Source organism: Vigna umbellata, chromosome 1, assembly GCF_029865625.1.
Source record: "Vigna umbellata cultivar VRB3 chromosome 1, Vumbellata_1.0, whole genome shotgun sequence".
NCBI classification, from domain to species: Eukaryota; Viridiplantae; Streptophyta; class Magnoliopsida; order Fabales; family Fabaceae; genus Vigna; species Vigna umbellata.
In genome coordinates, this window is record NC_142165.1 from 3,942,842 (window position 1) to 3,960,341 (window position 17,500).

Sequence of the window (17,500 nt, forward strand, 5' to 3'; positions counted from 1 at the left end):
CCCTTTTACAGATGTGGCTTTCAAAGTGACATGACTTTTCGAAAAAAGAGGCAACAGTTCGTCAAAGGAAACAAAGCGTTGCAACGCTTGCAAGGGACATGGTAGTTCAAAGAAAAATCATTTCTTAATTGAGTTTTGTAACTAGAAGATAAAACTCGTGCAGGCTAAGATAACCACCTTGAAGTAAAGTCCACGTCGTAAAAAACGAATACTTCGACTTAAGGGCCTAGCGTACATGTCACGTGAAATATGAAAGGAGAATTACACCAATCAGTCTTGCTTGCTTCATACTACCCGATTTAAGGTCCCGTGATCGATCAATTGCGAAGAAAAACAAGTCCAATTATTAATTAGGGGATTATTGTGTCAAAGAAGAGTAAAAGGTCATTGAATCTTCATTAAGTCGGCATTAAGGCAAAATCCAATCCAAGAACCTATAAATATGATGTGTAGGTAAAATATTTAATATTTTTGAATCTATCGCATTTATTGAGTTTTGTCTTAACTGAACATTGACTTAAGCGTCAAAATATCTTTAATAGATAACCGATAAGACAGAATGAGTGAAAAAAAAGATAATCAATATAAAAATACAAACTCTATGATAAAAAAAAATAATACATATCTTTAATCCTTAAAGAACATATATCATTTTTCAATCTCTAATTATTGATCTATAATTGAAATATAATTAGATATTGATTATTCACTTTGCTATTGACTTAATTTAGACATAACTACTTTTTCACTAGATAAAATTAAATTAAAGACCGCTTTTCATTTAACAATGAAACTATTAATAATTTTCAAAATTTTCGGGGGAAGCACAAATCTTCAAATAATTTTCTTGTGTGGTTCCTTAGGTTGGTGTACAGTCTATTGTCATGAAACAAAATAAAAGTAAAACACGATCTCAGCATCGTTAACTAACATCAGTATTCAATTAAAGCATAATATACAACATGATATAATTAATATAAAGTAATTTCGATTTTATTATTGATTGGATCTAATCCAAAGATTTTATGGATATTTTTAATTATCTTTCTTTCCAATATATTTTTTCATTTATAAGATTCTAATCTCCAATGTTCATTATGGATTGAATATATCAGGTACTCAAGTCGAATGTCTTATGTATTTTTTAACATAATTTGTTAGCATTTTGAGATTTGATCTCATATTAACATGTGTTTTAGTTAAACAATAAATAAAAATTTATTAAAATTATTTTCTTGAAGAATCTATCTGTACAATGTCTAAATTATTATTTAAAGCAGCTATGTTTTTGTTTAATACTGCATACTGCACCAGTCTAGAAAAATGCGAACACATAGATCACTCCAGAAGACAAAAGACCCAACACTGATTCTCATTGACTCACTTCTCGGGCTATGCATAACTCCGGCAGCGGCGGCAGAAGCGGCGGCGTATGCCACGTGGTGGCGATGCCGTTTCCGGGGAGAGGCCACATCAACCCCATGATGAACCTGTGCAAGATCCTAGCATCAAGAAGACCCAACGAGATTCTCATAACCTTCGTGGTCACCGAGGAGTGGCTCGGTTTCATCGGCGCCGATCCCAAGCCGGAATCCATTCGCCTCGCGGCCATCCCCAACGTCATCCCTAACGAGCGCCACAAAGCCGCCAATTTTCCCGCTTTCTACGAAGCCGTCATGACGAACATGGAAGAACCCTTTGATCGGCTCCTCGATCAGCTCGAGCCGCCGCCGACCGTGATTATCGGCTGCGTTGAGCTGCGCTGGCCCATTGCCCTCGCAAATCGAAGGAATATTCCCGTGGCTGCGTTTTGGACCATGTCGGCGGCGTTTTACTCCATGCTTCATCACCTGGATATATTTGCACAACAACGGCATTTGAACGTTGATAAAGATAAGCTGGGTATATCACTTCTTTCCTTCTGATTTTGTTTATTTACTTTGCCAGTGGTATATATCATGAATATTTGGTTGAGTATTCGTTGGAGAAGATGCATTTGGATTCCTTAACTAATGTTAAATTTGAGATCTAGTGAGAATTTAGCCGTATGTTTGCTTATATATCTCTTCAATTTCTAACTATGATGACTGGTGTAGTGAGTTGGCATAATTGTTAAAGAATGAAACCTTTTTCATTGCTTATTGTCTTCAAAAGGGTAATACAATTGTATTTAGGTGCATGTCTTATCTGTGGGCTTTTATAAATGATGCAGATGGACAAGTAGAGAACATTCCTGGAATTTCTTCGGCTCATTTTGCAGATCTTCGAACTGTGCTTCATGAAAATGATCAACGAGTCCTGCGGCTTGCATTGGAATGTATTTCGAAGGTTCCCGAAGCAAATTATCTTTTACTCACCACAGTCCACGAGTTAGAAGCTGAAACAATTGAATCCTTAAAAGCTATATATCCATTTCCAGTCTATCCCATTGGCCCTGCCATACCGTATTTAGAATTAGGAGAAAACCCTTCTTCCGTGAACAATGATCATAACCATGACTATATACAGTGGCTGGATTCTCAGCCACCTGAATCAGTATTGTACATTTCTTTGGGCAGTTTCCTTTCAGTGTCTGGTGCCCAAATGAATCAAATTGTTGAAGCACTAAACAGTAGCAACGTTTGTTATCTTTGGGTGGCTAGAGCAGATGCTTCTTGGTTGAAAGACAAGTGTGGAGGTAAGGGTATGGTGGTGCCATGGTGTGACCAATTGAAGGTGTTGTCTCATTCTTCTGTAGGTGGATTTTGGAGCCATTGTGGATGGAATTCCACTCTTGAAGCTCTCTTTGCTGGGGTACCAATGCTCACATTCCCTCTTTTCTTGGATCAAGTTCCAAATAGCAGCCAAATTGTAGATGAGTGGAGGAATGGGTGTAAGGTGGAAGCAGAGAAGTTGGACACTGAAGAGGTTTTGGCAAAAGAAAAGATAGAAAAGCTGGTTAAGAGGTTTATGGATCTTGAAAGTCAAGAGGGAAAGCAGATCAGAGACAGGGCAAGGGAAATGAAGGCCGTGTGTCACAGAGCTATTAGCACAGTTGGGTCCTCACATGGGAACCTTGATGCATTTATTAGATACATTTCATAAGACTGATGCGTTGAGAAGACTGATGCATTTATTAGATACATTTATTTGCATGTAAGGATGTATATAACATTGTAAGCATGGATTACTCTTCAGTTTCACTCTTTCACCTTCTGCCTGTTACATCCATCACTATATATATGGTTAATCCAAATTATTTTGAGTGACAGAGATACATAAAGTTAAGTTGTCTAAAATGACATCTCCCTAAAGTTGTCTCCAGGTACCAAAGTCAATAGGCAAATGTTAACTTAACTTGAATGGCAAGATTTAATGAGGTAAATATTTCATTTGCATGACAATGAAAGTATGTGTCTTTTTCTCCTTCATGTTTCTTTTCTTTTTATCCTTTTCAAAAATTTTAAACTCTACTACAAATTTGCTCACAAAAAAATTGAGTTGCTAAGTTAATCATGAATTCTTATCTTTTTTTCCTTTTTTTTTTCTATATAATTGGCTCGCAAATATGACCGGTAATTTTCACGTGATCAAAGTATATTTTAAAGAACAAAATTGTTTTAAACTTACTCTAAGAATTTTAAAGAGAATCAAATTACATTAACCATATAAACTAACTCAAAACTCATGTAGAAAGCGGTAAATGCAATCAAATCCTAAAAACAACAAAATGACAGGACATACCTTTTGAATGATATTAACGTTAATTTTTTTTTAAAAAATCACATTAAATCACTTTAAATATAATGAAAATTGAATTTTTAAAAAAATCAAATTAAATAAACACAATAAATATTGGATCAAGATTACTATCAATATTAGCTTCTTGTGACATCCTTCTTCGATGTTCTGGTGAGGTACCAAGAATACTATCAATATCAGTGTTAGCTTCTTGTGACATTCTTTTTCGATGTTCTAGTGAGGTACCAAGAGTATTATAAACATCACCATTGGCTTCTTATGACATCCTTCTTCGATGTTCTAGTGAGGTACCAAGAGCACTATCAACATTAGCATTATCTTCTTGTGACATCCTTATTCAATGTTCCGGTCAGGTACCAACAGTACTATCAACATAAACATTAACTTGTTGTGACATCCTTCTTTGATGTTCTGGTGAGGTATAAAGAGTATGATAGGACTCCTAATAAGGATCATATGGTGGGAAGTGCACATGGGTCTATGACTCAACAAGGAACAATTATAGAAGGAACAATTAGGCCCATAGTATGGAAGGTTTATGTCAGAAGAAAGAAAATGGGGTTAGGAAAAGAAAGAGAAGTTAGTTAGGATGGGGAATGACGTGTCTAGAATCAAGGAGAGGGATAATTCTGTTATAGGAGAGAGAAGGGAGAGTATGAAGGAGGTACGAGAGTAGGAGGTTGTGAGTTGGTTAGGAGGAGAATAATCCTCTAGAGGAGTCTAGTACTCTGGGTTTTCCTTGTGGATGTAGAGCTTTCAGCTCAATCATCTTTTTACTGCATAATATTCTGAATAATACAACTATGATATTCAATAATTGTTTGGTTTCTATCATTGGTCCGACCTGTCGGATCCTAAGAAGAGCTAGCATTGTTGTCCATGCCACCCAAAATGTCCGACCGAGTTGAATCATTGGAGGAGAGATTGTTAGCGATGGAAGTGTCAGTACGAGAGACGTTGGGGGAATTTCGCCAATTAATGTTGGAAGAGTTGACTAAGTTGCGTAACGAGCAAGTGGGAGATCATCGAGAATCTCGATTTTCAGATAGGGATTCAGGGGCAGAGTATAGGATGGCAGAAGAGGGTGGAATTGCCATCATTTGATGGTACTAACTCAGTAGGATGGATTACGAGGGCACAAACATATTTTGAAGTGCAAGGATTAACAGAGGAGGTGAAGGTCCGATTAGCCAAATTAAGTATGGAAGGTGCAACCATTCATTGGTTCAATCTTCTACAAGAAGCAGAAGTGGGGTTGTCGTGGACCAAGTTAAAAAGGGAGTTGATCGGTCGTTATGGTGGTCGTACTAGCGATAATCCTTTCGAGGAGTTCAAAGATTTGTCGTAGATGGGTAGCGTAGATGAGTACCTGGCGGAGTTTGAGTATATATCCTCTCAAGTATCTCGTTTACCAGAGGAGCAATATCTAGGCTATTTTATTGGAGGATTGCGATCAGAGATTTGACGGAGGGTTCGCACCTTCAACCCTGTGAATCGTCTCCATGCGTCTGGCTCGAGATGTGGAAGCAGAATTACAAGGAGAGGGATTTCAGCGTGGAGGAGGAGTACGAGGTTGGAAAAGCAATCGAGATTGGGGTACGGGTCAGGGAGAGAAGTTTGGATTCGGGTCGAGTCAAGGCCCAAATTTGGGGAAATTAGGAGTTGGGTTAAGCCCAACCCAAAGCATACAAACTAAACCTTTATCAGCAGTGGGTTCGAGCCCTCACAAGTCGCGCTCGGCGACACAAGGCAGTCACGTTTCTAGTGATCGTTTTTCGACCGCCGACCGAAATTGTGGCACGAAACATTTGCCTTACTCTGAACTGATGAACAGGAAAGCTCAGGGGCTTTGTTTTAGATGCGGTGAAAAATATCACCCCTTGCATCGATGCACGGAGCGATAACTGCAAATGGTGGATTTAGCGGACGACAAAACAGTAAATGAAGCGGGGGAGGTTATCACGAGTGAGATGCGAGAAGAGGAAGATGATCATACCTTGGAGTGTGGTAAGATGGGGTTATTCGCAGAAGTTGAAGTACCGTGGGGTGGTCGAAATATCCCTTCAACTTTGCGTATAGAGGGTCGTCTCAATGGAGTAACCCTGGGATTGCTGATTGATAGTGGGGCCAGTCACAATTTCATCTCTCCTCATGTAGTGGCTGCTCTGGAGCTGGAAGTGGACAATAGAAAGTAGATTAGGGTGCGTTTAGGAGATGGGCACCGAGTGTCTACTGTGGGAAAATGTGAGAAATTGGACATTCAACTAGGAGAATTCTCTACTATGGTGGAGCCATATGTGTTGGAGTTGGGAGACATGGACATGATTTTGGGAGTTTCTTAGTTGCGAAGGTTTGCGAAGGTTACTTTTGATTGGGAGGAGATGACTCTGAGTTTATTTTGGCAGGAAAAATATATAGAACTACAAGGTCAAAAACTGAGAAAACATGGGCAACAGATATTGTCAATAACATCTTTACAGAGTTTGGTGAAGGAAAATAATTTGGAAGAAAAGTCCACCAAAGTTTATCTAAGAAACAAGTTGGAGATATTTAATAGATTTTATTAGCATTTTCGGCTATATTCCAAGAGCCATAGGGGTTGCCACCTTGCAGAGATGTGGTGCACTTCATTACATTGCATTCAAAAGCGAAAGCAGTGAGTGTACGACCATATCGATACCCATATCATCATAAAGAGGAGATTGAAAAACAGGTTGGAGAGATGTTGAAACAAGGAATAATTAGACCCAACTCTAGTGCTTTTTCCAGCCCGGTAGTTCTTGTTAAGAAGAAAGACGGTTCATGGAGCATGTGTGTAGATTATAGAGAGCTGAATAAAGTTACAATTCCCGATAAGTACCCAATTTCGGTGGTAGAGGAGTTATTGGATGAGTTACATGGCGCTACTTATTTTTCTAAACTAGACTTGAAATCCGGATATTATCAAATACGCATGGCGGAGGAAGATGTTCATAAAACGGATTTCAGGACACATGAAGGTCACTATGAATTTTTAGTGATGCCATTTGGTTTGACAAATACCACTGCAACTTTTCAGTCTACTATGAATAAGATTTTTAAGCCTTACTTGCGGAAGTTTGTACTAGTATTCTTTGATGACATACTAGTTTACAGTAGAGGATGGGAAGAGCATTTGAAGCACTTAATTATAGTATTTGAGTTGTTATGTGAACAATCTTTCATGGTTAATAAAAAAAAGTGTGCTTTGAGGAGTAGACAAGTAGAATACTTGGGTCATCTAATTTCTGAACAGGGAGTGGTAGTGGATCTAGAAAAAAAATAAAAAGTGAGGTAAATTGGCCCATTCCACACAATGTCAAGGGCGTGAGGGGTTTTCTAGGACTAACGAGGTATTACCGGAAGTTTATTGCGGGTTATGGAAAGATTGTTAGGCCCCTTACTGAATTGACGAAGAAGGATGAATTCCATTGGGGCCCCGCAACATTATTAGCTTTTGAGGAATTAAAAAAGGTGATGACTCAAGCTCCCCTATTGGCTTTACCTAACTTTTCTAAGCCGTTTGAAATTGAGTGTGACGCTTCAGGAGCAGGGATAAGAGCAGTATTGATGCAAGACTGACAACCGATAACTTATTTCAGTAGAGCTTTGTCACCGACTAATTTAAACAAGTCAGCCTATGAGAAAGAACTAATGGCATTAGTGTTGACGGTCCAACATTGGAGACCATACCTGATTGGAAGGAGTTTTAAGGTGTATTCAGACCAGAAGAGTTTGAGACACCTTTTACATCAAAGAATCACCACAAAAGCTCAACAAAATTGGCTGGCAAAGTTGTTAGGATATCAGTTTGAGGTGATTTACAAACCTGGCCCAGATAATAAAGTTGTTGACTCATTGTCAAGAATATTCGAAGTGGGTGAATTAAGGGAGATTCAGTCTTTTCCCTTATCGTTGCAGGAACAACACATCTAAAAGGAAGTGGAAGTAGATCCCTTCTTGTAGCAAGTGGTGCAGAAGTTACAACAGGAAGACTCATCTGTTGTAGATTTCAATTTGCAACAAGGAGTATTATTTTACAAAGGACGCTTAGTATTGCCAGCTAAGTCAAATTTAATTCTCATCATTTTAAATGAGTTTCATTCTTCACCAACAGGGGGTCACTTGGGCTTTTTAAGAACCTACAAACGCATTACAGGAAATTTGTACTGGACTGGTATGAAGAAGCTGGTTCAAGAATTTGTTAAAGCGTGTGATGTGTGCCAACGACAAAAATATGAAGCAACGTCTCCAACAGGATTACTTCAGCCTTTGCCTATTCCGAATAGGATTTGGGAAGATATTTCCCTAGACTTCATTACGGGTTTACCAAACTCGAAGGGGTTTCAAGCTATATTTGTAGTGGTGGATCGATTGTCTAAATATGGCCACTTTATTTTGCTGAAACATCCTTACACGGCCAGGAAGATTGCTGAATTGTTGGCTAAGGAAATTATAAGACTTCATGGCATTCCGCAGTCGATTGTTAGTGATACAAACCCTTTGTTTATGAGCTTTTTTTGGCAAGAATTATTTCGGTTACAGGGAACAACTTTAAAAGTGAGTTCTTCTTATCATCTGGAGACCGATGGTCAAACGGAAGTGGTAAATCGCTGTTTAGAAGCTTACTTACGATGTTTTGTGTCGGAACAACCCAAGAATTGGTCATATTGGGTACCTTGGGCAGAATTATGGTATAATACTACTTTTCATGGATCTACAGGAAAGACCCCTTTTGAAATTGTTTATGGGAGAACACCACCTGCATTAGTGCACTTTACACAGGGAGAAACGCGTGTGGAAGCTGTAGCCGTTGACTTGGTGGATAGAGATGAAGCTATTCGACAATTGAAATATCACTTGCTGCGAGCTCAACAGCAAATGAAGAAATTTGCAAACAAAAAACGGAGATTCGTGTAGTTGGAGGTCGGATTGTGGGTGTTTATTAAATTGCGCCCACATAGACAGCTCACCATAGCTCGACGTATTAATCAAAAGTTGGCACCTCGGTATTATGGGCCTTTCTTAGTAGTGGAAAAAATTGGAGAAGTGTCTTATAAGGTGCAGTTACCGGAATCAGCAAAAGTACACCCAGTTTTTCACATTTCCCAACTGAAAAAGGCTATTGGAAATCATGCAGTAGAACCAACTTTACCAACAGAGTTGAGTCTTGGGGAGGAAGATCAGGAAGATCCTGAGGCAATGTTAACAACCAGGGAGATTCCAGAGGGTGGTAAAATCATCAAACAATGGTTGGTAAAATGGAAGGGAGAACAAAGGAGGAGACAACTTGGGAAGATGAGGTACTATTGCGGAGTTAATTTCCTTCTTTCAGCCTTAAGGACAAGGCTGTTATTACAGGAGGGAGTAATGATAGGACTCCTAATAAGAATCATATGGTGGGAAGTGCACATGAGCCTATGAATCAACAAGGAACAATTATAGAAGGAACAATTAGGCCCATAATATGGAAGGTTTATGTTAGAAGAAAGAAAATGGGATTAGGAAAAGAAAGATAAGTTAGTTAGGACGGGAAATGACATGTCTAGAATCCAGGGAAGGGAGAATTCTGTTATAGGAGAGAGAAGGGAGAGTGTGGAGGAGGTACGTGAGTAAGTTGAGCAAGAATTTTGGGTCCCCAATCTTATTATGGGTCCTTGGGGTTAGTATAGATAAACAAGCATCATTTTATAATTTTAACCCATGCATACTTTCCATTTAGTACTCCAAAATGTTTAATGTTGCATTTGTTAGATGTTTGACTATGCTTCATGCAATAAAAGCAACAAACACTATGCAATTTATTTTTCACAAAAGTGTCTTTCTCAATCCAAACTCTACGGGTTCTTTTAACTTGAGGTCTCTTATGTTGATGCATGTTCTTGTTTTTAAAGTTGCTCTTTTTAAAGTCATTTTGAGCATGTGAGGTAGATTTGGTTGCTTTAGCAAGTAAGTTTTCAAGTATATCAATGTCAAACATATGACTCTTACAAGACAAGCATTCAATAGAATTTACAGCTACATTAGATTCAAACTCTTTTATTTCAAGATTACTAATCTTATTTCTTAGTATGACTTCTTCATATAAAGCTTTTTCATATTTCATCTTTAATTCATGAAATTCCTTTTTTAACTTATGTGCAACATCCAATTTTCCAGATTCATTCATTAACTAAAATAAAGCTTTTTGTATATCTAACTCACTAGATTCAAAGCTAGAATCACTTACTTGACTTCCAGCATCATCAAAGTCAGCCATTGAGCAATGATTTGCTTCCTCATCTGAATCACTTGAGCTTGAAGAACTGGAGTCATTTTCTTCCCATGCTATGTAAGCCTTTTTCTTTTTTGGGTATTTCTTTTCTTCATTTCTTTTATTCTTGGGACAATCGAACTTGACATGTCCTCTTTCTCCACATCTATAGCACTTGATGCTTGATGGAGATCCTTGATTATCCTTCTTTTCATTTCTGAACTTATCCTTTCCTTTTTCTCTCATGAATTTGGCAAACTTCTTTATCATGTGGTCCATATTTTCCTCATAATCACAATCATCATTATCCTTCTTTGAGCTTTTTCATTTGGAGATTTCAAATTTGAAGGTCAATGTCTTCTTCCTTCCTTGATCTTCTTCTGCAGTCAGCCTATTCAGCTCAAGCTCATGTTCACAGAGCTTTCCAAAGAGGATTGTCATCGACTTTTGGGAGAGGATTTGTGATTCTGAGATGGCTATCACCTTCAGTTGCAAGACCTGTCCAATGATTTCAAAAATTTTACATTTAGCTCATCAATATCGAAAGTCTTACTCAACCCTGTTAGATGGTTCAAGATGTGAGTGAAGCGCTTATGAACATCAACTATTCATTCTCCAGGTTGCATTCTGAACATTTCATATTCCTGGATAAGTGTGTTTTTCCTTGTGCACTTCCTACTTCATTTGTGACTCTAAGAACTTCCCATATCTCCTGCGCTGTTTTACACACAGAGATTCTATAGAATTCATCAAGCACCACAACAGAAGATATAATGTTATGAGCCTTAATATCAAATTGGGCTCTCCAATTATCTTCAGCAGTCCAATTAAAATATGGTTTTTCTACTTTTACACCATCAATAGTACTTTTAGGAATATATGGACCATTTTGAACCGCTTCTCAGATGCCTTTGTCAATAGATCCCATGAAAATTTCCATCATGACTTTCCAGAATGCATAGTTATCACTAGTAAAAAGTGGTGGTGTGTTGATGGAACCACCCTCAGCATAAACTTGATTATGACAGGCCATTTTTGAAAAATATGAAGAACTATCAAAGCAAACTATCACACTAATTGTTGGTTAGACAACCAGTATCGCGCAACGAAAAGGGGGTTTTTCGGAAAGCATGTTACGGTTAATAACCAAGATAGGAACGGTCAAATGGTTCTTTTAAAAGTCTTGATTTTCTTTTAAGACTTTTATCAAACGGTTTAAATGCTAATGAGATAGAGTTAAAGAAAATCAACATAAAACTTTTATCTTGGTTCGAATCAAAAGATTCTACGTCTAGTCGCTAATCACTATAAACAATGATTAACTTTTCACTAAAATATTGTTCACAAATTACAATAGGATGGAACAAAGAGTAAGAACATAAAACACCTTCCTTCGAGAAACGAACGAAAGAACATGCTCAATCAACTTGAAGAGAACCGCTTCGACCTTATACCCACTGAGCGCAAGCTTCTCTTATTCACAAGACTTGATATAAGCACACTAACACTTGAGAACTTCCTCAGAAAAATTTTGTATTCTCAAATGACTTAGTTAAACCTCAAAAAAATTTGACAAAGAGTATTTATAGGCCAGAGATCAGAAACTGAAAAGATAATTCCCAACTACCAGTGATAATCCATTATCAAAAGTGATAATCTATTATTTGTGTCCGTTATGGGGTTTTTCAAAAAGAGATAATTGATTAACCTGAGGAATAATCGATTATTTGCTAGACTTAGACAATACTGACTCATACTGGAATAATCGATTATTCTGAGCAATAATCGATTATTTGCACGAGCAACTCTTTTTCAAATGAGCTCATGATAATCGATTATTGTACCAAATAATCGATTATCTGGAAAAACTTTCTAAAGACAGGAAAACTTTTAAGTGTTTACATCAATAAAGTTATTCCTATTACAATTTATTCTACAAAAATGCTTTTAAAATAAATGTAGTTGTCTTCAAGTTCTTGATCTTGTAGCATCATCAAAACCATAATATCTTCAAGACACCAATGCTCCTCAGTGATAACATGAACGCCCTCAATGTAGTTGTCTTGAATTGAACCTAGCAAAGATCCTTCCCTAACAGCATGTGTAAGGATTAAATACAAAGGAACTCGTTATTTGGACTGATGAGCGGTCTTACGGACTTCACTATGGATCCTCTATGAGCCCAATTACAAAATATTTCCACGACATGTTGAAGGTCAATAGAGAAGAATGGGTCAAGAATTGGACTGAGATCCATATGAGTCTTGGGCCAAACTCCATTGCTAATTAATTTAAATTTTATTAAATATTTTTGTATAAGAAGGAGTTGTATGTTGTTGATATTTTTGTAATATATACTTTTTTTGTTATTATTTCTTGTAAGTGTGATATTATTCTATCTTTTGGAAGATAACCCTTTTGTAATTGATTTACTTATAAATAAAAGGTTAACTTTTTTAGTAAACTATTTTGCTTTTAGTGTTATTTACATTGAGTCAAATGAGTTTTCTATATTTTTTGTTTTTAGTTTAAAGCTTACATCTTTTACCAGAACAAATTAGCACTCACTGTAGGGCTTGGTAAAACACAATTCCAATCTCACTCCTTCATAAACCTATTACCATGAGGAACAAAAGAAGCAATAGCGGGGATGATCCAACCATGCAACAAATCATTTAGAATATTGAGGAGTTGAGGCGTGAAAACGAGGAGGTACGCAAACATTCCGAGAAAGATTGTGTTCGGGCTGAGGCTAAACATCAATGAAGGTGGTAGCTGAGCAAGAACATCTTCAAAAAGAGGCAAAGGCTAAGCAAAATCATTTGCACAAGGAGGCAGAGGAGTCATGTCGGCATTTGGATGAGGCAGCTCAACAATAAAATATTTGAGAAATTTAAAAGAAGAATTGAGACAATAGATGCATGATCATGATAATATTTGAGATCGTGAATGCAGACGGGTTAACCAATAACAAGAGGATGGTCGACCTTTTTCGAGATAAATCATGAACGAGCAGGTTCCTTCCCACTTCATTGTCCCATAGATGAGCCTTTTTTTAAAGATACTGATATGGAAAGTCATTAAAAGGCTTTCAAGGATTAGATACTGATATCCACTAGTACAAAAACAGCGTACTATGTTGGTTATTTTTGGCTCTTAACGATGAATTCGAGACCGACGTCATATTGGGTGACATAAATTTTATGTCGAATATCACTAGGCGACGTTACTACAACAATTTGAAGTCGAGTGGATCGAGAATTGACGTAAGTCTAACGTCAATTTTGTGCAACAACGTGAGGTTACGTCTACTAGTAAAGAGAATGACGTCCAATATTTGAATAAAGTATTTATATTTATAGTAAGATTTGTCGTCTTATATACGAGGGAAGTGACGTAAAGTTAATGTCCTTATGGAAGATAACTGATGTAATGTTCACGTTGAAGTTCAAAGAGGACGTCAATTTTTGAGTAATATTTGAATAAATATTTATATTTAAAGGAATATTTGACGTCAAGTATAAGGGGAAGGACGTAAGGTTAACGTCGAACTTGTCAATATGTGACATTACTGTCGTTTTTTGAACGTCGAACGGTGTATACTTCGACGTTACCTTTAGTATTTTTTTTAAAATTTGATTCGGTGTAGCTCATTTAACCAAACCTGAAATACAGAAACCAGTTTTCCAATTCATATATATTCACAGAATTAATATTTTTAAATCATGCTATCATCAATTCATGATTTCCAATTAAATAGTAAAACTAAAAGACGTTAATGCTATCATCAAAAATTAAAAGAACCCAGTTTTTCATTCATCTATTCACAATATTCATTCATCTATTCACAATATTCATTTATTCACAGTATTCATGTATTCACAATAATCTATTAACAGTTTAAAAGTTGCACAAGTAAGCAAATGCTACTATCATGAAAGGAAAAACCTAAAGATATAGTTATTTAAAATGTTTATTCAAATATCCTGCCCATTCCTCTCTTATCGACTTTATTACTGAAGTGGACAATGAAGAGGTAGTGTTGAACCACTGCATAATCAAGGAAACTTTACTATTATATTCATTTTAATGTCAAAAGTTTATTGATATTTGTAAGACTTTCAAATGTAAATTTCTACCTCGGTCCATTCTCCTCTGATTTCTGGTTGGATGATTGCCTTTATCCATGACATGATGTAGTAGCCACATGCCCAGGAATCATTCTGCTTATTACACTAAACATGTGAAAGAACTTAGTCAAATGTAATGGTTTAAATTTGACTACGAAAGTTAAAGGTTAAAGATCAACGAATTCCAACCTTAGGATATATAATTTCAAGTTGTTATCCTCTGGTCCTAGTCACAACTCTAAACAAATTTGAAACATTTGAAACATTAGAAACATAAGTTAATATATTTATATCATATTGAACAAAACCATACAACTTGTGCTTTTTTTGGAATGATCACCATGAGTTGCCAATGGCCCCTATCATGTACCAACAACTAGTGAGTTAGTTTATTGATTAAAATTTGATAAAAGTTGACAATATTGGGAAACACATACGCATGGCGCGATATATATCTCTCTGTTAGACTCAGTCATCCATGTTTGAATATATGATTTTCTGGAATCTAATGTGTTTCCATATGGTTGAATCTGAGGTTCAAGAAAGCCATAAACTGACGCCCGACCTGATTCCACTACGACGGTGTCCATGTACCTGTAAGAATAAAGTTAAGTATATTTATTAAAAAGTAATAATACTAATATACAAATTGGAAAATAACAAATAAAAAACTTACATCAACCATAGTTGTATGAATGAAATGTTCAACATTTTTTCTCCACCAATGATCTCATATGCATCATCGAAATTAATATACAATGGAACATGGCACTCAAGGCCAAATGTTCTTAACTCCCACAGCATCTCTACCGGTCCTTTTCTCAACTTATTTAATCTGGAGGTCAATATAGATATAGGATCATGGTCTTCTGCTTCCTCACGAACCTCATTCATATGTTGAGTAATTGGTTGTTTCTCAGGACGGTAGACATGCAACTCATATTTACAAAAGTTAGGAATCATTTAATTATAACTTGAAGATTTAAGATAATAAAAAGAAGAAGGGTTAAATATGTTTTTAGTCCCTAAACTATTGGCCGTTTCTGGTTTTCGTCCCTCTTTCAAAGTAAGGTACAATTTTGTCCTCATTCTTTAGAAAAACGTTCGTTTTAGTCCTCAAAATTTTGTTTTTAGTCCTCGTTTTAGTCCTCAAAACGTTCGTTTTTTCGACTAAAACGAATGTTTTTTAAAGATTGAGGACTAAATTGTACCTTACTTTGGAAGAGGGACGAAAACCAGAAACGGTCAATAGTTTAGGGACTAAAAACATATTTAACCCAAAGAAGAATATAATACCGCTGGTGGGCCAAAATATGGCATGATCATAGCCTTAGGCCAAGCTATAAATGTGCCTAAGGACTCCCCACGAATTGGATTTCAGATGTAGGCACTGGCACTCGAACCTGGGGGTCTCTTGGATCATCAATCATTACCCGTGCGTGAGTGGGCAATAAAGGAGCACCATGAATGGTTTGGCCTCCTACAATCTGTCCTCCCACGACCACTACGCGCAGAGGATCCTCATCAACCAAAAAATCATACTGAATATTGTAATCAGTACGATCTGCAGTAGAGCATGAGCCTTTGGTGCTCACACGAGGTGCAGTAGGATCATCTGTAGGGGCGTCCTCCTGCTGTGACTGTTGTTGTTGCTCTTGTTGTTGTTGTTGCTATTGTTGTTGTTGGGTGATCATCGCAAGTTTTTCTTCGAGCATTCTTAAGCGTTCACCCATGTTTTCCTCTAATTCGACTTGCACCTGTTGCCTGATGCTACTAACCATTTCCTAAGTCACAGCTTCTGTGCTTCTTGGTTTAGGGCCAAAGTGGTCCCTCAATCCAATAGCTCCTCCAACAGCACGCACACGACCTGGACAGTCTAGCCGACCTGTGGCTACTACTAGGAGGTCCTCCCTACCTTATGCCACAAATGTGCCTTGACTCTATTGGTCAACCAAGTCATCCTGCATATCATAATGAAGTTAGACACATTAAAAAGTTTGTTACATAATTTTTTTATGAACTATGGTAATTAGTTAAAAGTTTCCACTTACAATTCTCTGGGATATCTTTTGAGAAGACTGGGATGTAAACTGGCCATTGGACTTTGTCCGTGCAGCCTTCCACAATTCATGTTTGGCTGGTGGAGGTGCTAGATCAGGTGACTCAAGACCTAAGTCCTCAGCTCGACATTTTCTCATCTTTTTCTCTAATAATGCATAATCACCACGTGTCAGTACGTGTGGTGTATCATTAAGCTTCTACCTCTGCTGGGCGGCTATCCTTTTCACCTATGGAAAAATGAAAATCATTAAGCATAAATCACAAATTAACATCTTGTGTGACTAAAGTAAAATATTAAAAACAATACCTGCCACTCAGGAGTAAGTCTAGATTCTTTAGACTGCACCCACTCCTCCTTAGTTATTTTATATTTTGTACAAGGAGTGTCGTTCTGTTTAGAGCCAAAGACATATTGACGTGTCATTCTCGTCTTGAAGTCCCTTCACCGGACTGCAATGTGGGATAAAATCTTCTTCCTTATCCTCTCATCATTAGGGATATCCCAATTTTCCTATTGAAAACAAAATTAATGTTAAAGCATGATCAACAAAAATAAGTCAATGATGGAAGTAAAACATCTTAAACATACCAAAATATCCTGCCATAGTAGATTTTTGTCAACCTGTGGGACATCATCCCAACAGGTAGCGACAATAGGGACATGATATTTTGCCATCACGCCTAAGTAACTCCTGAACGATAGTGCATATGCCCCCAATAGGCACAAATGTTCGGGGATCAAACTCCACCGTCACTGGTTTCTCATTAACCCGACGGGATGTGACATCAGGCATCCGAGTCACAGATCTACCCCCTTCTCCCGTTGGACCTAATCCAGAGCTCGTCATACCTGTTTACAAAGTGTTAGTAAATTATAGTTAGAACAGAAAAAATAAATAAATTGTACAAGTAATTAAAACAATGTTAAGACACCTATTTATCTCATATGCCTTAGTTGTGATCCCATCAATTTGCATGTATTTCATCGGGTACATCATCAACCTTATTTTCAATGGTTCTTGATGAGAAGGAGCTTGTCTCAAGTATATCTAGAGAGTCTTCATCATCAGTTATGTGCATGGCTCTGCCTTCCAATACCATTGACCATTTATGATTCAATGGGTCAATGAAAAAATATTTGTCTTGCTTGACTAGCCATAATAAATGGTTCATCCGTGTAACTCATTTTATTATGATCCACCAAAGTGAATCTGAGGTCTTCTATCACCTCACCAGAATTACTGCCAACCCATTTACACTTGAAAACTGGAACTCTAAAAGTGACATAATCAATTTC

General features: G+C 37.2%; 1 protein-coding gene and 1 pseudogene across 1 annotated transcript; one reads left to right on the plus strand and one right to left on the minus strand.

Annotated features, from left to right (window-relative positions):
- Window positions 1–1,292: 1,292 nt before the first annotated feature.
- On the plus strand, window positions 1,293–3,182 carry LOC124819682 (UDP-glycosyltransferase 87A1-like). The gene is made up of 2 exons (XM_047291237.2): window positions 1,293–1,902; window positions 2,213–3,182. The coding sequence occupies exons 1-2, from the start codon at window positions 1,395–1,397 to the stop codon at window positions 3,082–3,084; spliced, it is 1,380 nt and encodes a 459-aa protein (XP_047147193.1). The 5' UTR covers window positions 1,293–1,394; the 3' UTR covers window positions 3,085–3,182.
- A 7,154-nt stretch (window positions 3,183–10,336) lies between these two features.
- On the minus strand, window positions 10,337–15,923 carry LOC148204428 (uncharacterized; annotated as a pseudogene).
- Between the last annotated feature and the right edge of the window lie 1,577 nt (window positions 15,924–17,500).